The sequence below is a fragment of the Diabrotica virgifera genome, chromosome 3, assembly GCF_917563875.1.
Source record: "Diabrotica virgifera virgifera chromosome 3, PGI_DIABVI_V3a".
NCBI lineage: Eukaryota > Metazoa > Arthropoda > Insecta > Coleoptera > Chrysomelidae > Diabrotica > Diabrotica virgifera.
Genome location: NC_065445.1, coordinates 180,760,244 through 180,781,293, shown reverse-complemented (window position 1 = coordinate 180,781,293; position 21,050 = coordinate 180,760,244). Strand labels below are relative to the sequence as shown.

General features: G+C 33.3%; 1 protein-coding gene across 2 annotated transcripts in view; it reads left to right on the top strand.

Moving 5' to 3' along the window:
* The window catches only part of LOC114332627 (ATP-binding cassette sub-family C member 4-like), a 298,183-nt gene that overhangs the window by 240,799 nt on the left and 36,334 nt on the right, over window positions 1–21,050 (top strand). For both annotated transcript variants that reach the window (XM_050645698.1, XM_050645699.1), the window contains exons 13-14: window positions 8,862–9,092; window positions 20,494–20,727. In XM_050645698.1, the coding sequence (XP_050501655.1) occupies window positions 8,862–9,092; window positions 20,494–20,727 (465 nt within the window). The remainder of the gene's footprint in view (window positions 1–8,861; window positions 9,093–20,493; window positions 20,728–21,050) is intronic.

Here is a 21,050-nt window from a genome sequence, read left to right as displayed (position 1 = left end):
ATACCTAAATATTTTTTATTTTAATTTATTTATAAGTACAGATATGTATAATTACTCGTATACAGTGCGTCCATACAGTATCGCATAAATTCATTATTAGCTAAATAAACAACATTATTAGAAATTAACGAAACAGGTCGATTTTTGATTTTAATTTATGATTTTTTGGAATATATATCAGTGACGTTATCCGTCTGGACGTGATGAAGTAATCGATGATTTTTTCAATAAGAATAGGGTTGTGTGTATTTGAAAGGCAATTCAATTCTCTATTCAGTAATATAAACATTAACATAATTATTTATACAGGGTGTCCAAAAACATATTTTTAATTAAACTAATTGACACAAAAAGACTTTGCGTAATTTGTTTAATTCAAAATACATTCTGCTGCTGTCAGAAAACAGAAATAAAATGTTTATTTGAAATATAAACATTATTTTTTGCTTAAATTCAATGTTTAAGCTGCCACCCATCTGCCTCTTGACAGTTTGAACATTTAATTTAAGCGAAAAACAATGTTTATTTGTTAAATAAAAAATTTATTTCTGTTTTATGACAACAGTAAAATGTATTTTGAATTAAATAAATTACGCAATGTGTTAATTAATTTAATATAAAAAAAATGTTGGGCACCCTGTATAAATAATTTTTTAAATGTTAATATTAATGAATAGAGAACTGAATTGCATTTCAAATGAGCTAGCACACGTCCCCTATTCTCTTTTAAAAAATCATCGGTTACGTCATCACGTCCAGACGTATGACGTCAATAGTATGATATATATGCCAAAAAATAATATATTAAAATCAAAAGTCGAACTTTTCACATATTGTGGGACCCAAAATAGTTCAAATGAACCTAACTTACCTTTGTACAAATATGCACATAAAAAAAGTTACAGCCCTTTGAAGTTACAAAATGAAAATCGATTTTTTCGAATATATCGAAAACTATTAGAGATTTTTTATTGAAAATGGAGACGTGGCATTCTTATGGCAGGAGCATCTTAAACAAAAATTATAGTGAAATTTGTGCACCCCATAAAAATTTTATGGGGGTTTTGTTCCCTTTAACCCCCCCAAACTTTTGTGTACGTCTCAATTAAACTATTATTGTGGTAACATTAGTTAAATTCAATATTCTTAAAACTTTTTTGCCTCTTAGTATTTTTTCGATAAGGCAGTTTTTATCGAGTCGAGGCCTATTTTTTAATATGTTTACATAAACATTTTATGGGGACTTTGTACTTTTAAACCCCCCAAATGTTTGTCTACGGTCCAATTAAAATATTACTGCGGAACCATTAGTTAAACACAGTGTTTTTAAAACTTTTTTGCCTCTTTTTATTTTTTCGAGAAGGCACCTTTATCGAGATGTGGCTTCTTTTTTAATATGGTTCAAAATATACCTAAAAATGTAAGTCATACATAAATTTTCATATTACTACCAAGTCTCCATAATCGTACTTGACCATATACAAATATGTGGTGGATTTGACAATTATTCAAGATATCTCGATAAAAACTGACTTTTAGAAAAAGTACTAAGAACCAAAAAAGTTTTAAAAATATTGTATTTAACTAACGGTACTACAATAATAATTTAATTGGAACGTACATAAAAGTTTGGGGGGTTTAAAGGAACAAAACCCCCATAAAATTTTTATGGGATGTCCAAATTTCACTATAATTTTTTCTTAAGATGCAACTGCCATAAGAATACCACATGTTCATTTTCAATAGAAAATATCTAATAGTTTTCGATATATTGGAAAAAATTGATTTTCATTTTGTAACTTCAAGAGGCTATAACTTTTTTATGTGCATATTTGTACTAAGGTAAGTTAGGTTCAATCGAACTATTTTTGGTCTCAGAATATGTGATTAAATTTATGACCTGTATTTTTGTTACACCCTGTATAAAAAAACTAAAAGTAAAGCAACAAAATGTACTTATGTATCTATAAAAATAATATTTTAGTACTTATGTTATGAAATAAGAAATTTATGACTATGAATCTGCAATCAATCACAAACAAGTCTGGCTAATTGGCTCTACCAAAGACATTTTTCATAAAAGAAAATACATTTCTATTCAAGCAATAAATTAAAATAAAAATATACAATAATTACAATAATATTAATTGCAATAAAAACTTAGACACCATAATTTAATAGATGCTTATAATTTAATAGGTGCCGAAATCGAAATAGTATATTTCAAAGGCTAACCGATTTCAGCACTCTGGTGCCGTAGTATAGGAGTATTTGTAAATATGCCTACCGCATAATCTTTAAAATTTCATGGACATCGCATACCTCAAACGAAGAAGTACTGCTAGAATAGACAAGGAAAGAGAACTTTTCAATACAGTGAAAGTTATAAAAACATCATACATAAGCCACATACTGAGAAATAACAAGTACCAATGTGCTCAACTTAAAGTGAAAAAAAAGGTCGAGGGAAAGAGAGGACTAGAAAGGAAAAGACTATCATGGATAAGAAATATCCGATATTGGACAGGGCTAAATTTTGAACAGTTAAGAAGAACAGCTGAAGACAGAAGAGTTTGAATTTTTAGTAGCAACCCCCCATTGATTAGAGGGCACTCTAATCTAAACTCAGTACTTACTCTCTCATACATATCCTTCACAAGCCTTACGCACTTCTCAGGAACTCGTTTTTCTCTCATACATCTCCATGGTACTTCTGTAGGAACTATGATATACACCTTGTCATGATCTATAGAAGCTCTTTGTTCTTTTTGTTGTATTTATCTATCAACTGCCTTAAAGCAAACAAGATGAATCTAGTCCTTCTTCCTGGCACAATTCCATATCTTCTATTGATGTATCTCTCCAACCTAGGGATGGGAAAAACCTACCGGTTTAAACCTAAAACCGGCTTTTTTTACGTCGAAATAACCGGTTTTACCGGTTGGTTTTTTGTCCCGGTTATAACCGGTTTTTTCTTTTTAAAGTAAAAACCGGTTATTAGGTTTTTACGGTGATTAGGATTAGGTTAGGTATTATTTTGGACCCCAATCATAATTATTATTCTCAAGTAATTATTCCAAACAAAACCATAATTCAAATTTTATTTTATTTTATAAAATACAGAAGCAAACTGAAAGTGCAATCTCACATCAGCCAGAAACAATTATTAAGTTTTATTATAATATTTCCTTGAAAAGGTATTTGTAATCATAATATTTACATAAGAAGTGATCTGGTTGAATGAGACGCAAACATCATCTATTTTTCACACTTAACTCTTGACATTGAAAGTGGGTGAATGACTTTTTCTGATTACCAAAAATAATGCTCTGACTAGGAATATCGAATTACTGATTACGAATACGAATCTCCCAAGAATTTCGCTACGTTTTCAAAACGATACACTCATACAGGAAGTATTAAATGAGTTAAAATGTACCTATTCTACAAATATACAAACGTGTTAAAAGTAATACATGTTCTTTCGATAGTACTAATTTTGATCATATTGATATCGAGTCGAATGGAGTATCGCAAACTAAAGTGTATTGTAAATGTCACTTTGTAACCGTAACCTATTGGGTTAAAAAACCGAAAACCGGTTTTTACAAAAACCGGTTTTTTGGCCGGTTATAACCGCCAGGTTAAACCGTAAGCAAAAAAACCGGTATAACCGAAAACTGGTGTTTTGTCAAAAACCGCCATCCCTACTCCAACCGTCGCTCTACAGTTCTCTCCCAAATTTTCATTGTGTACGACATTAACTTTATCTCTCTATGACTCCCGCCTAAAAGAACTTAATCTCTCTATGACTCACGCCTCTCTATGACTCACATCTCAAGAAGACGGACCTCCCTGACCCCCAAGCTACCTCCGTCTACCCAATCACAGACATAATGTTGGAGAGATTTTACTTCTTGTTTTCAACCTTAGATGCCCTGCGAAGTAGGGCATCCAAAAGGACTTTATTTTCTACGCCTCTCTCCCTTATACACCGTTCTTTTTGAGTATCCTTTAAAAATTTTCTCTTCGTTAAATATGTGCTCGTTCATCGTGTCAGTGTTCTTGGCGGTTAAGAAGTGCTTGTAATGAACTAGTGCAGGGGCAAATCTGTCTGAATAGCAGACAAAACTAACGTTTAGCAGTAATCAATACACACACCACTAAATTAATGCAAAGCTTCTAATTATTTAATGGATGTGATTAGTTTAGTAGTTGGCGTTTGCTGTATGGGATTGCAGGTTATCTCTAAAGGCGGGCTAATAGCCCAATAAATGACCGTTTTGGAGTGTAAATTCCAGGGGCAACTCCGAATTGCATGAAAATTTGGATTTAGGTTCTACTTACTCTCCACCTCAAAGTTGAATTTGTGCCGTTGATTGCTTTTACTTGGGGGTGACATTTACCCCTTCTCGGGGGGTGAAAAACGCGTGTTTAAAAGAAGGCCGAAAATGGATAAATTGACTGATTTTAAGAACCTTTTGTTCTATAAAGTTTTTTAAGTAAGTCAATACTTTTCGAGTTATTCGCGATTAAAAATATCGATTTTTCGACAAAAAAAACTACGTTTTCAGACCGTTTTTCCCAAATAACTTAAAAAGTAAATATTTTATCGAAAAAAATATTTTTAGCAAATGCTAAAATATATGCCTATAAAAAAAACGAAAAAAATGGTGTACCAGTAAAGTCTACAAATTGAGCAGAAGCAAAGTTGTAGCTCATGAAAAATACGTTCTTATTCGTCTAATTCCAAATCGAATAATTCAACGCGAAATCACCGAAGAAACAAGCGTTTTTCGGGAAAACCTTATTAACATTTTTAAAGTATCGAAAAAAAGCTTATTACTTGTTTTTATAAAAGTTTACAGCATCAAAAATAAACGAGTTACACTGAAAAAAAAAGTTGGCCCCTTTTTTTTGGTAAAAGAAATCGTGAAAACCTCCCTCTATTTAGCACCCTAAATGAAATTAATCGTTTCGCTTTGCCATCTATTTTAACTGTATGTGATGATCTGTAAGTGTTTATATGGTTTATATGTATATCGTTTATATGATCTGTAAGTTTGATTGGTTTGAAGTGCTTATTTTTAAAAACATTTGGTTTTATATTAAAAAAAATTTCTAAAAATTAAATTTTTTCAAAATAACTTAAAAAGTATTAGTGATAAGAAAAATCTTAAAGAGTAAAAAAAATGTAGGTTCTGCTATTATAAATATGCTAGTTTCATTTTGTTTCTCCGTAAGACAAAAATTGGTTAAGATATGGCTGTTCAAAATTTGCATACACTCGTGATTCTGATTAGTGACCCATTCAAGCTTTCTCAATTTTAACCCTTTCAAAAATAAACACTTTAAACCGGTGAAGCGGATAGATCATATAAAAAAAATAGATAGGTAAGTAAATTGTTTGTAAAGTGGTAGCGATTAATTTCATTTGGGGAGCTAAACCGGCGAGATTTTTATGATTTTTTACAAAAAAAAAGAGGGCCAACTTTATTTTGAGCGTAACTCGCTTATTTTTAATGCTAAAACTTTTGTTAACAATTAAAACAAAGCTTTTTATAAACACTTTAAAAAAGTTTAAACGGGTTTTTTCCGAAAAGTGCTTAATTTTTCGGTGTTTCACCTTGAAATATTCGATTTGGAATTAGACCAATAAAAACGTATTTTTTATGAGCTCCAACTTTGTTTTTATTTGATTGATATACTTTGCTAATATACCTATTTTTTGGGTTTTTATAAGCTACACTATTGCTAAGGATATTTATTTGGATAAAATATTTACTTTTTGAGTTATTTGCGAAAAACCTTCTGAAAACGTAGTTTGATTGTCGAAAAATCAACATTTTTAATGACAAATAACTCGAAAAGTATTGACTTACGTAAAAAACTCTATAGAACAAAAGTTGCTTAAAATCAGCCAATTTATCAATTTCCGGTATTATCTTGAACATATGTTTTTTCACCCCCGAGAAGGGGTGACCCCCAAGTAAAAGCAACCAACGGCACAATTTCAACTTTGAAGTGGAGAGTAAGTAGAACCTAAATCCAAATTTTCATGCAATTCGGAGTTGCCCCTGAAAATTACACGGTATCGCCGAATTTCCCGTTCATTTACTGGGCTATAAATACACAATTATTTGCCTGTTTGGCAAGTATGATACATGAGTTCTGCGATTACGATGGCAAGCAAGGCGCTCACACGACGTGTATAGCGCCTAGAAACTGGCAACTTTTTGCATTGTGTTCAGGAAAAAATCTACAATTGAAAATTTTGTGAAAATGCATAGTTGCATTTTAAAGTTCATAAAATATGTACATCCAATAGTTGATAAACATGTCATAATAAGTGTATTAATGTTCTAGATTTTCTTACACGGTTATTTTTGGAGCCATTGAGGATGAATACGCCATCATAACCGACCACCGCAGTACCCCAGCTAACAATGTTCGTATATATGACGTCAAACAAACGTCAACATTTTGGGAGAAGTTACGTCAAAAGTTACATCAAATTTTACCTTAAATATACGTATAAAATTCACAGCGATGTTACTTAACAGTTTTACGTTATTTCTACATAGCCATTTCAACGTCACATAAGCGTCACTTTCTAGTTGAATTTTCGGTATAAATAATATATAAAAAGGACTTAAAATTATTATCTAAATAAAACCACATACATGATGCTGACACATTTACTAAATATTTGAAATAAACATTTATTATATATTTGACTTTTAAGTGAGAGGAACATAGAAAATTATTAATAGCTACTTTATAATATAATACATAAACATACCCTTAGGCCCAGTACTTTATGTCTCGATTAATAGCCGGTTAGTTAACCGGGGTTTAATCGGGACCTCTTTAGGGTCTCTTGCGTTGTAATAAATGCAATTATAATTATTATTATACTTATTTATAATTACAATGATACTTGTAATTGCATTTATTACAACGCAAGAGACCCTAAAGAGGTCCCGATTAAATCCCGGTTAACTATCCCGGTTAAACCGTGGTTTAATTGGGACCTCTTTAGGGTCTCTTGCGTTGTAATAAATGCAATTATAATTATTATTATGCTTATTTATAATTATAATGATACTTGTAATTGCATTTATTATAACGTAAGAGACCCTAAAGTGGTCCCGATTAAATCCCGGTTAACTAACCGGCTGTTAATCGAGACATAAAGTACCGGGCCTTAAAGCAATAATTCTTAAAGTGTAACCTGCAATCTTTCATATAAGAACTAGGCCCATTTTTAGAAGATATTTCCATACATTTCGTTTTTCAACTAAACTGCCATTGAATATAATTCTATCTTGTTTATTCATTTTAGGGAAAGAATGAAACGATAAATTACTATTACGTTTTATCCAAGAACCACATTGGGGCACACAACAATAATAATTTAATTTTTTTGCCATAACTCAATTAAAAGAAACACATTTTAAGCACGGATATGTAAGGTTATGTATTAATGTCTGTTTGAAAGGTTCGAAATAAATACGCGATGGCGCTGCAGTCTTAAACGAGATTGCCTTACGTGGCCTTACCTACCAAAATGCCACGTTTTAGGGACGAATAAATTCATACGTATTATACCTACCAAAGAGCCACTTTTCAGAAACGAATACATTCATACGTATAATATACGTATTAAAATTTTGTATCAGTAACGTCATTTTTTGATAGATGTTACGTAACAATAAAAAAAAACTAAATTTATCGTTAAGGTAACGTTATCTTGCTAGCTGGGACCTGTTGCCCAGGTTTACTGCTAAGGCATGGCATCTAGAGTTTTAAGGGTTTTCGGCAATAAATTGATGCAAACAGATTACTCAAGGATTTTTGGGGTCTCTGAACAAGAATACGCCATCAGCACCAACCCGGTGTTATAAAACCCGGTGCACCTGGTGCCCAAAAACCCTAAAAACTCCAGAAGGTGACATATCTTAGCAGTGACCATGACCACCAGGTAGCTGGGGGTCGGTTCTGATGGCGTATTCGTATTTAGCGACCCAAATAACCAGCATATAATATATTTGCATGCAGTCAGTGCCAGTAATCTTCGAAACATCCGAATATGACGTGACCCTAGACACCAGGTGCTCTGGGTGTCGGTTCTGAGGGCGTATTTGTTTTCACCAACCACAAAAAGCCCCCGAATAATCTGTTGCCTTAATTTAAGGCCGATAACTCTCGAACCTCCAGATGACGTGCCTTAGCAGTAACCCTGGGCACCTGGTGCTCCGGTGGTGGGTTCTGATGGCGTAATCATCCCCAGCGACCTCAAAAACATCCGAGTAATAAAATATGTCCCTTAATAACCTTATTTTGACATATTTATGCACTTTTGGATGCATTTATGCTCTTTAAAATGCAATTATGTGTTTTCACCCATTTTTATTTTGTAAACTTTTTTCCTGATATTATCCTGAACATAATGTAAAAAGTTGCAAGTCTCTATAGGTGTGTATTTCGTTTGAGCTCCCCTATAAGTATAAACAAGTACATTAAAATCTCCATTAACCGAAACTTTTTAACCGAAACATCTTTTAACCGAAATGGATAACAGTTCAATAATTTCATCAATAAAAAGTAAATTTAAAAACTGCAATAAAATTAAGGTAAATGTTTAGAGTGTTTTTTTAAAGAAATTTTCTATTGTCTTATTGAATTAAAAAAAATAAAAACAATATTGTGATCCAAGGAAAATTATTATTTTCTTTTCAACATTGTTTCCAATGGTTAAATCAAAATCCATCATTCAACCGGATTTATGTGGAATATATTCCAGGTGGTCGAATATAGCAACGTTCTATCGAATAAATCTTAGAAACGTTATTTTTTAGGAAGAATCCTGAACAGATTTTCGAATGACATGGGAATCATTGACGAGCTTTTACCAAAAGCGATGCTTGATGGTACACAAGTTTTGTTGGTCCTTGTAGGTATCCTGGTACTGGTGTTTATTAAAATATTGTGGATGATAATACCAGCAGTAGTCATAGGAATTTTGTTCTATTATCTCAGATTGTTCTTTTTAAAAACGACTCAAGACGTGAAGCGCCTGGAAGGAGTCAGTAAGTATGCAACAATATAATATGTAAATAAATGGGTTGAATATATTTTATTATCTTCTTCTTTAAGTGCATTCTCCGCGATAGACGTCAGCAATCAACATATTCGGACTTTAGAGCCGGCTGCTATGAAAAGTTCATTTGATGTAAATCCATACCATTCTCTCTTTTTTTCCTTGAATATTTTCCTGCTTAACACGTTCGTTACCCACGACGCACAAGTAGCGCCACGAATGTTTTATCGAAGGTACCGATGACGCTTAAGTGGCGTCAGTAGTACTGTGCTATTAAATGAACGATTTAAGTACGTGTTACTAGCCAAGTGGCGCTTGTTCAAGTTGGGCACCGAACGTGTTAAACAATTGGAGCAAGTTGTATTTCCCTCCACGTGTAATATGTCCAATATATTGTAATTTTCTTGCTTTGGGTGTATTTAAGCTTTCTATTTTTTTACACACAGTTTTATACAGTCGGTATGTGTCTTTCATAGAGATAAGTATCCTTTTAGTTTTGAATCAAGGTATCCATGTTGTCCTTAAGTTGTCCATAAGTTAATTTTTTCAAAATTTAATTATTACTTCATATAACACTAATGTTTTATCAACACGAAAGTCAGCTATAGAGGCTATTATGTTCAAAATAAGAGAGCTAAAAGGAACTACAACGTTAACGGGGTTTTATTGTTTCATATGGTCAATGGACCTCTAGATATAAAAAAAACGCGGAGTGACCATTTAAAGGGGTGCGTTTTTGAGAAAGGGGTGAATTAGTCCCTAGGTAAAGGGTGCATTAGGGTGAGTTCTATGCTTTTTTGGTACAAATACGTCTACAAAAAATTATTCCAGGTTAAATTTAGTATCGAAATATCACCTTTTTAAAAGCAAAAAAAAACACTAAAGAAAACATATTTGTTTTTGTCCCATAAATTTTTCCACTGGGATATAAGTATAGGCATTGCTTCACAGAAAAAAAAAACTCCTATTCTTCTTCTTTAAAATGACATTTGGTAGAAGTCATTAGAATTTATAATTTTAGAAATATAGTTTTTTTTTAAATTCCGCCACTCACAGCATTTTTAGGTTATTTTCCCTATTATTTCGTAAACATTTTTCTGTAACTTTTTTGGTATAGGTATTAGGTCTGGATCCTGCGTATGAAAAAAAATTGATTACTAGCAAGCTGAAAATTTGTTAATAGCTTAAGGGTGTCTAGTCGGACAAACTTTGATGTATGGGAACACTGGAACAGGGGAAGTTTTAATTGTGGAACAGGTTAAAAATTTGGAACGGTTAGACCACGAAAACGGCACATGTATTTTGTCCGACAAAACAGACTTCAACTCTTCGAACAGGGATTAAACTCTCATGCAAAAATCAGACTGCTATTTATCACCAAATGGGCGTTTTAATGAGTGGAACATGTAGAATATGTCAAATGACAGGAATTATGACAGGTGATAAATAGCAGCCTGATTTTTTTATGAGAGTTTAATCTCTGTTCAGAGAGTTTAAGTCTGTTCTGTCGGACAAAATAAATGTGCCGTTTTCGTGGTGTGACCGTTCCAAATTTTTAACCTGTTCCATAATTAAAACTGCCCCTGTTCCAGTGTTTCCTTATATCAAAGTATATCTGACTAGACACCCTTAAGCTATTTACAAATTTTCAGCTTGTTATTAATCAACTTTTTTTTCATACGCGGGATCCAGACCTATATGCAATTGTGCATTTAGTAAGAAGAAAAGTCAATTGCCTTTAAAACGGTCTACTATAGAAGGTTGCATGACTATTTTTAGGCAAGATATGGTTTTTCAAAATTTTATGCTTTTAAATATTTTTGATATATTTTATGATTATTTTTAAATTTCTCATTATAACTTTTCTTCTTCTACGCTAAGCATCAAAATTAACGCACCACTTTAAAAATGGGACATTTTTGATGTCTCGTATTTCCTAAACCTGTTGTCCGATTTTAGTGATTTTTTTGTATATTATAGCTTTATTCTTCAAAAATATCCATGTAATAATACTATTGCTAAACATATAAGTGTCGTTGTATACCGGGTGTAACAATGATATTGTGTTTTTTCCTCAATGTTTGGAACACATTGTGGAATATTCTAGCATATATAAAATATTGAAATTAAAACTCAACTGTAGCCTTAGACTTCCTTAACATTTTGCTTTTGGATTTATTCACTTTTGTGGGACAATAAAAAAAGTTAGTTCCTTTAACAACTAGCCATGTTACTCATCAATACAAGGTGTTTCTAAATAAGTGCGACAAACTTTAAGGGGTAATTCTGCATGACAAAATAATGACAGTTTGCTTTATAAACATGCGTCCACATGTGTATAAACATGTGTCCACAAATGCTCCGTTTCCGAGATACTGGATGTTGAAGTATTTCTTACAAACGGACGATTTATTTATTGCTCTAAAACCGGTTGAGATATGCAAATGAAATTTGGTAAGTTTTAAGAGGTAGTTATTGCGCATTTTTTGACATACAATTAAGAATTTTATATTTACCATTGGCGTGCATACGGGATGTATCTAAAATGTTTATACCCATATGCACGCCAATGGTGAATATAAAATTCTTAATTGTATGTCAAAAAATGCGCAATAACTACCTCTTAAAATTTACCAAATTTAATTTGCATATATTAACCAGTTTTAGAGCAATAAATAAATCGTCAGTTTGTAAGAAAAAATTCAACATTCAACATCCCGTATCTCGGAAACAAAGCATTTTCGGATATAATATATCTCTATAAAGCAAACGGTCATTATTTTTTCATGCAGAATTGCCCCTTAAAGTTTGTCTCACTTATTTAGAAATACCCTGTATTGATGAATAACATTGCCAGTTGTTAAAGTACCCAACTTTTTTATTATCCAACATAATCGAATGAATCAAAAAGCAAAATGCTATGAAAGACTAAGGCTACAGTTGAGTTTTATTTTCAATATTTTATATACGCTATAATATTCCACTCGGTCAAACTTCGACGAAAAAACATACTATTATTGTTACACCCGGTATACAATGACACTTACATCTTTAGCAATAATATTATTACATCTATATTGTTTAAGAATAAAGCTATAATATATAACAAATCACTTAACCCTCCGTTACTTGTACACGGTGTATGAGACCGGCCCTCTAAATAACTTCCTATAACCCTGATTGTAGGGGAGATTTTGAATTGCTGCTGCATATACCTCTTCAGACATCAGTCAACTGTGGGTGAAGTCCACGTGCAGTGTAAAAAAGAGTATTTCACTTTGATTATTAGGCAACACGGTGCAGTACACCGGGTGTGAGTATTTGTGCACAAATTTTTGTGTTTAAAACAGACATCCATGTTTTAAGTCGTAAGGTGATTTAAGATCTTTTTCTTATTTTCAATGTTTATATATTTGTTTATTTATATTTACGAGAAAGAGAAGCAAAGATTATTAAAATTATTTGAGGAAGTATCGACCGACGAGGAAACGTATGAAGATGGTGATAAACAAAGTTACTTTTTATTAAAGTAATATAATGTTGACATAAACGCATATCTACAAAATTATATGATCATATATATTCATTAAATAATATAATTGTACACATTTTTGCAAAAATTTTTTTTTTAAATATATTGCTGACCCATATTTTTGGACCCGGTCTTCTGCACCGTGCGCGAGCATTCGATCACAAAAAATTGGCGCGAGTAACGGAAGGTTAGATCGGACAACAGGTTATTTTTAAGGTGGTGCGTTAATTTTTATGCTTAGTGTACATTTAAGTATATACATTGCTAAATACAAAAGAAAGCTTATTTTCTTATAGAATTAAGCTAAGTTATGAAAATTATGTTCAATAATAAAATTGTTTTAATCTAAACAAATCTAAATCTAATCGAAAAAGCTACCGTAGAGATGTTCATGTATCTCTTAAAGTTACTGTCGACATGACATTGGATTTTAGAACCTTGTGACCGGTTCTAAAGTGTAAAGCTGGAATATAATGAAGTTTGGCGTAGTACACTTCATCATTTTGCGTCGGCAAACAGAAATAGAAAATAAAAATGTATACCATTTTTATTCAGTTGCAATGCGAAGGCAAAACAATCTTACTTTTCAATTAGAATACGGAGTGCAGTCCAGTCGATTCGCATCGAGAGCTTTTCCCACCCATTGAAACTGAAGTGATGATAGTAGGTAGCTAGCGCCATCTGGCATTGAAAGACGAAGTAGTTTTCAATCCTAATAGTAAATTATTAATATTGAAAATATTAAAAATATTACTAAAAGATTTTTAAATTGAAAACTTATTGGTACACTTTCCTGGTGACACCTCCAAGACTTCTACAATTTGCAAGTCAAATGGATGCTGCAGTGAAGACGAGAGGGAAGGAATTCTACACTATGCAATTCACATCCCCCGTCTGCAGCTGGTAAAGTTCCAACGGAAAAATGCACCTAGTTACTCTACGAAGTAATACGAATATAAAATAAAAAGGGATACAATTTTTATTCAGTTGCAATGCGAAGGCAAAACAATCTTACTTTTCAATTAGAATACGGAGTGCAGTCCAGTCCCTTGAATCGCGATTTTCGGCTCTTATTGGAGCCTCATCGGAAAGAACGTAGGCACTGTTCTCCATATTTTAACTGATTCGCATCGAGAACTTTTCCCACCCATTGCAACTGAAGTGATGATAGTAGGTGGCTAACTTTTTATTTTATTTTTATTTTATAGTCGTATTACTCCGTAGAGTAACTAGGTGCATTCTTCCGTTGGAACTTTACCAGCTGCAAACGGGGGATGTGAATTGCATAGTGTAGAATTCCTTCCCTCTCGTCTTCACTGCAGCATCCATTTGACTTGCAAATTGTAGAAGTCTTGGAGGTGTCACCAGGAAAGTGTACCAATAAGTTTTCAATTTAAAAATCTTTTAGTAATATTTTTAATATTTTCAATATTAATAATTTACTATTAGGATTGAAAACTACTTCGTCAGAAATAGAAAACATATAATGGTGATAAGAAAAGAGAGCACGGTTGGCACCCCACGTTTCTGTGAAATTAATAAATATTTACTTTTGAAAAAATCGGTCGAACCATCTTGTCCCCTAGAGCAGGGGTTCCCAACCAAAATTTTCCAAGCACCCCTTCATCAAGGTACTACAGTGACGAGGACCCTCACTATTTCCTAAAGACCTAAACACACTTAAAGTTACCTAAAAAGAGCCAAAATATGTGAAAACATAAATCAAACTAATGCTAGCAAGGATTTGAATGTGAAAATACAGAGTACCTACACAAGTACACTATTAGTTTTAATTTTCACTCCTCAAGTAATGAGATACGTTGAATTTAGCCTTAGAATACATTATTTCTATAATGTTAGGTTCCAAACTTGAAACTTTCACTCTGAAATCCGACCGCATGTCAAGCCGATTCCTATATTTGTTTTTTATGAAGCACATGAAAAAAAATGCTTGCTCACACCGATAGGTTGTTGCAAACGGAAGGATTTTTTTCATGACCTTGTCTCCAAGTTTTTTGTAATCCTTGCGTAGTGTTGCCCAGAAGTCTGCTATTTTCTCGTCATTAAAAATGTCCTTCATCGTACCATAACTCGACAAATCCACAAGCTTATCTTGTTCTTCTTCTGTGAGCCCTTGGATTTGTTCAATTGGTTGACAGCTGAAAGGATTTCGAATCCAACCATCGTCAGGGTCAGGTTCAGGGAAGTATATCCTAAAAGTCATGGCTAGGCTGCGTACGTGCTCGCCTGCGTTGATCTTTATCGGGTCAGTAAACTCTGCTCTGCAGATTCCAAGAACTGTTTCAAATTAGGAAAGTTGGTGAACGACTCGTTTTCAATCCTTGCCGCCCACAGCTGGCACTTTTTTACCATAGCACTGATCTTATCTTCAACTTTGAACATGTTTACATTTTTCCCTTGCAAACTTAAGTTTAATACATTCAAGTGTTCAAACACGTCAGCTAAGTAGACAGTTGAGCAAAGCAGTAGTGAGAACATCTACGTACTTGGTGTCAAGAAGAAAAACACGAACTTCATCTCTAAGTTCAAAAATCTTGTCAATATCCTCCCTCGAGAGAGCCACCTTACTTCCGTATTATTAAGAAGGTGTTCATGCTCACTGCCAATCTCTTTGCACAACAAAGGAAATAATCTGGATTGGAGAGGTCGAGTTTTAATCTAGTTAACGATTTGAACTATTTCGTTAAGTATCTTCTGCAAAAGTTCAGGCAATGTTTTGGCTACCAAGGCTTTACGATGAATACAACAGTGTGTCCATTTCACCTCAGGAGCTACTGCTTTGACACGAGCTTGAATTCCTGCTTTGTGGCCAGCCATTGATTTTGCTCTATCCGTAGACAAGCCCACATATTTTGCATATTCTGCCCACAATGCAGTAAAAATATCTGCTGCTGTTGTGTGAAGTAGTTCGCATGAAAAAAGAAAATCTTCCAATATCTGGTCTTCTCACAAAAATCGAACAAAACACTATTGCTTTTTTTGATATGTCGGTGCTTTCGTCCAATTGAAGAGCAAACATGTCGCTCATGCTAAGTCTGACCAGCAATGTATCTTCAATGTTATTGGCCATATCTGAAATTTGTCTTTGGGGAGTGTTGTTAGAGAGCGGAACAGTACTTATTATCTTAACAGCCGCATCACCCAACATTCTCTTGCATAGAATTATTGCTGATGGTAGTATAAGTTCTTAAGCAATTGTATGGTTTTTTACACATTTAGCGACAAGCTGAGATATCTCATAAGATGCAAGGGTTGCATTTTCATTTACATTTGCACCATAGTGTTTAGTAATTTTTTTACGAGATCTTTTAAGCTCTCCTAGTTTGTTTTTAAAAAAATCGAATGACTTACTCTTGTACTCTGGATGTTTTGTCTCAAGATGCCGACGGAGTTTTGCTGGCTTCATACACTCATTCGAAAGCTTTCGTAGCAAATTACACATTGAGGTTTAGGCTGCTGCTCAGGGCCAGTGAACGTTAAACGCATTTCCAAGTAATCAGAGTTGTATTTTCTAATTTTTGCAGCACTGATCTTGGTCGAATTAGGTTTATGAGACGCCGATTAGTTGGGTTCAAGAGACACTGGCAAGTTCGGTTCGAGAGTCATTGACTTTTTAACTTTAACATTGAATGCATTTTCTCCCTCTTTGTCTGTAGGTCTATCCCGTTTTAACGATCCACATTTTAACCAACGCAACGGTCCATAACGTACGCGTAATGTAACTTTCCCTGAAAAACAAAGCTTTAAAATGTTGCACAAAATCACACGTTTCAACACGGTCAGGGACCGCACTAGCAATGAACTAACTAACTTACTAACAATAGCCGACTGACATCTCTGAAATGCGAATTGGCTGTGTAACTATAATGCAAACAGACACTACAGCGACGCATTTTAACGGCATAAAGCCAAAGTAGGGTCCCATCTAGTTTCAGTGCCAGTGGTGGTGAAGAGGGTAGGCCGAATATGTCTTACACGAAAATATTTTTTTTAGGTATATAAACAAAATTATAGTTAACAATCTAAAATTTGATATAACTTTAAGTTTGCGCGATATATGTTCTTGATTTTAAAGATTTAGAGAGAAAAACTTTGTTTTCGCTCTCCTAAAAAAATTTGCAAAATGGACTTATATCGTTTTTCTCCTGGCTCTTCATATATTTATTTTTATATCTTGCGAACCCCTCAGCCATACCACTGCCCTAGAGTATTAAGGTACACCAATGTTGGCGGTAGAAATTTTAGTAGGTTAGTTAATTCATACAATGATAAAAATTACAACACAACGTCGTTACCTAGACCACAAATTAAATAGAAGGGTATGTTTCAGCTTTGATGTTATTGATGTTCTTTTAACTGTGCTCATTTACCGACAAACCAAAGGAGAGTTCAGCCCACTCCGCCAGGCCATAAATAGGGGTTTTGGTCTTTTTCGAAGGATCGTAAATCACAAATTCTGAGGGAAATAACGCTAGTTCACGTTGCGTTGCTTCCCGTCTTTAGTTTATATCTTTTTCTATTACATATTTTTTATTTCTCAAGTCGTGCTACGCCACGTTGCGTTGGATGTAGGATATAACATATGTTACAGTTCAAGTTGATTATCCAGTTGGAGTTGACTCCAACTAGTTGATTACGGCTGGTTTCAGTAAAAGTTGATTATAAATATAAAATGAAGATTTATATTCAACATTTACTAGTAAAAGTAGACTCCAACTAGGAAAAGTATACTCTTCCCAATGCCATTTAGTAACAGTTGATTCTGATTCACACAAACAGCCGATTCTAGAAATTAAATGTTACTGAATATGTTCAAATTAGTCTAGGCTGTATCGTCGCCCCCGTTAGGTAAATTACTCCGATTCGAATTTTTTGCACAAACTTACTCAAAAAGAGGTCCTTATAACAAATCTACTGGGTGCCAGGCAGTACCTTGATCCATAAATTGTTTAAACAATTTTTTTTAGACAAATTCACAAAAATAATTTTTTCACTTCGAACAATTTTTTTAGATCATTTGGGTTATTCTGAGCAAAAATAGTTATTTTCCTAACAAGTGCAGAAAGTCATACTTTTCCGCACGCGACTGCAGTTTGCCGAACGACGACGCGAAGCGGGAGTTCGGCAAGCAGTCGAGTGCGGAAAAGAGACTTTCTCCAAACGTTAGGAACAATATTTTTTCTACGAGTTTTTAAAAAATGACCAAATCTTAATCAATTAATTTAATTAATATGACAATACATACACAAATTAATTCTTTGACAAGGTTGTCAAAACCAAACTTTCAGCATAATTGGTTAGCATGACGACGATCTTGGTTTCCATGACGATGATTCAAAACCAATGTTATTGTCTACTGATTTGACTTTCGAATATGATGTCAAAATTATTTTATTTCATCGAATTCCCGCGTTAATTTTATTAAAACATGAACACAATAAGATATATTTGAAATAAATTAGTAAATAATATCTAAATTTAGTTTATTGTATGTATTATAATTACTTTAAGGCCATATTAACATATCTAAATTAATACGCGTGCGGAAAAGTAAAGCTTTCTAAACTAAAACGCGTTCGCGAAAGTAGACATTTTTGCACGCTCGTATAAAAAAGGTATTTTGTGATTTTTCTCTAAAATTGATTGTTGTCGAGTTATACGCGATTTAAAATTTGAAAAATGCGAAAATAGCCATTTTCAAGGCTTAATAACTCGGTTAAAATCCATTATTATGAGAGTTAGAAAGTGACCAAATCAAAGTTTATAGCCCCCTCTACAAGATCCAGCAGAAATTTTTGTCACTATTTTATTACTAAGCTTTATCTTTAATTATTAACAATGAGCGCTAAGTGCGTATTAGGCGGCCGTCAATGGTGAGTGCTAAAGAGATGCACCATTCCAGCAGTCCAATGGTGAATCTCACTCGCACTCACATTGACGGCCGCCTCAATACACGGTTAGCGCTCATTGTTGATAATTAAAAATAATATCTTATTAATGAAATAATGACAAAAACTTCTTCAGGATCTTATAGAGGTAGCTTTAATCTTTGATTTTTTTTAGTTTCTGACTTTCATAATATATAATATCGTATGGCATTTTTGCCTTTTGGGCAGTTCCGGCGCCAATTACATCTTTAACCCTGTTTCAAGTAACTAGTGTCGATGTACACTAGACCAGGGGAACCGATGACTTAACGTGCTCTCCGAGGCACGGTGAGACGGCTCGTGTCATTATTGGAAATTAAAATGGTTTGTCTTTAGTGTTAGAATATATTCAACTATAAATTATTAGGTATTTTTATTAGTGTTAGAATTGACACACGCAGTCTCAGTGGGCGGGCATTTCCCGAATGCATTAGGACGATACACTCTTACCTAAAATTGCATAAAGTATCATGTTACAGGGAATGTGAATTCCAGAACTGTATGTTAGTTCTGCCTTCGATTGTCAGTCTAAAAGTATATCTTGTAGAAGACACATCTTAATTTCTTTGTTTGTATATTATTATAATACCGTTCGGTTATAAAATAAATAGTTTGTTTACGTTTATTTGTACCTTTTATTATCTGCTATTTCTAATATTTAGCAGGGCTCGAACACACAATAATAATCTTTAGCACAATAATTATCTTTAACCGAGTTATTAAACCTTGAAAATGGTTATTTCGGCGTTTTTCAAATTTTAAGTCGCTAATAACTCGACAACAGTCAATTTTAGAGAAAAAAGGCCCAAAGGATCTAAAAAAAATTGTACGAAGTGAAAAAATTTATTTTTGCGAATTTGTTTAAAATCATTTTTTATCGCCAAACGTCAATAAAATCATTCATTATTGTACGCATTTGCCCTCATTTTCGGCAGTAAAGTAACACTTTGTTGTATTGAAAGAAGAATGTTACTTTACCTGCCGCGATAATTAATCAAATTAACCGAGATTGAATGTAAGTGGTCAATGGCAGCAATCGATTATTTATTTGAGTGAAATTAAAATTTATTTACTTTAATTATTAAAAATATTGTACAAAATTTATCTTATTATTAATAACATTTATGTCAAAAAGTAAAATTCTGTAGTGTTTCGCAATTATATTCATACAAAATAAATCAAAACTGTACAGATTTAGTAATTAGGTAGGTATACAATATTGATAACTATTGATTAAACATCAAAACCGGCCATCATGCAAAAGTCATCTGTCATTACTGTCATTACTGTCATTCGAATTTTTTATTTCGTCTAAAATTAAGAAAAAATCCTCAAAGTTGTAAGTAAGTGTTAATGTTTTTTATGATTGACGATACAATTTTGTACGCACCACCTCAATACTCTTTATCGAACGCGTCTGTTCCTCTGCTCGTAATATCAGACTCGTTCGATAAAGAGTCACTTTACTGACTGACTTTACTGAAATTGGTTAAACAATTTTTCGACCGCGGTACCGCGTGACACCCTGTGTATTTGTTATAAGGATTGTTATACGGATGTATTTATTTGAGTAAGTTTGTGCAAAAAATCGAATCAGAATAATTTACCTAACGGGGGCGACGTTACAGACTATACTAATAAGTAGTTGAAACGGTCAAAACAAAGAAACGCACACTCATCAAAAATGCACTTGAGATTCTCGTATAATCAACATTTACTGAATCGATCCAGGAAGAGTCAACTCCAACTAGTAAAAGTTGATTTAAATTTTTAAAATCAACTTTTACTGCTCGTTTCAGTTGGAGTTGACTCCAACTAGTTGGAGTCAACTCTAACTGAGAATCAACTTGAACTGTAACATATACATAAATAAAAAAATTGAGCACAATAAATTAACATTTTATTTATAGGTAGAGCTCCAGTATATTCCCATGTTATCGCCACCCTAGACGGAATGACAACCATAAGAGCATCTAAGTGCGAAGATATGGTTATCCAAGAATTTGACGGACTTATGGACAATAGTTCAGGAGCTTGGTACCTCTATATTGCTTCCTGTGAAGTATTTGGCTTTTATCTTGATTGCATAAGTACAGTTTTTATAGCTATAGTTACGTACCAGTTCCTTATTTTTGATAACCCAGGTAGGTAACGACTGATCATCAATTTTGTTGATTACTTATTCATTTATTTTCGCTGTTTTATCGTTTTATGTTTCGCCGGAGTTATCACTACTAAACCATTTACTGATTTATTGTTTTACATTGTATATAGGGTGTCAATTTGAAAAATTTGGTCCCTATAGAAAATCTAAAAATATACAAAAACACGTCAAATTTATTTGTGAGGGGGACATTTTATAGACCAGTTTTCAACTAAATTACACTAACCCTCTAGCGGGGGCGGACGCAACCCCCAAAATATTTAATGGAAAGGGGGGTTGAGTGATACCTCATTTTGAAGATCG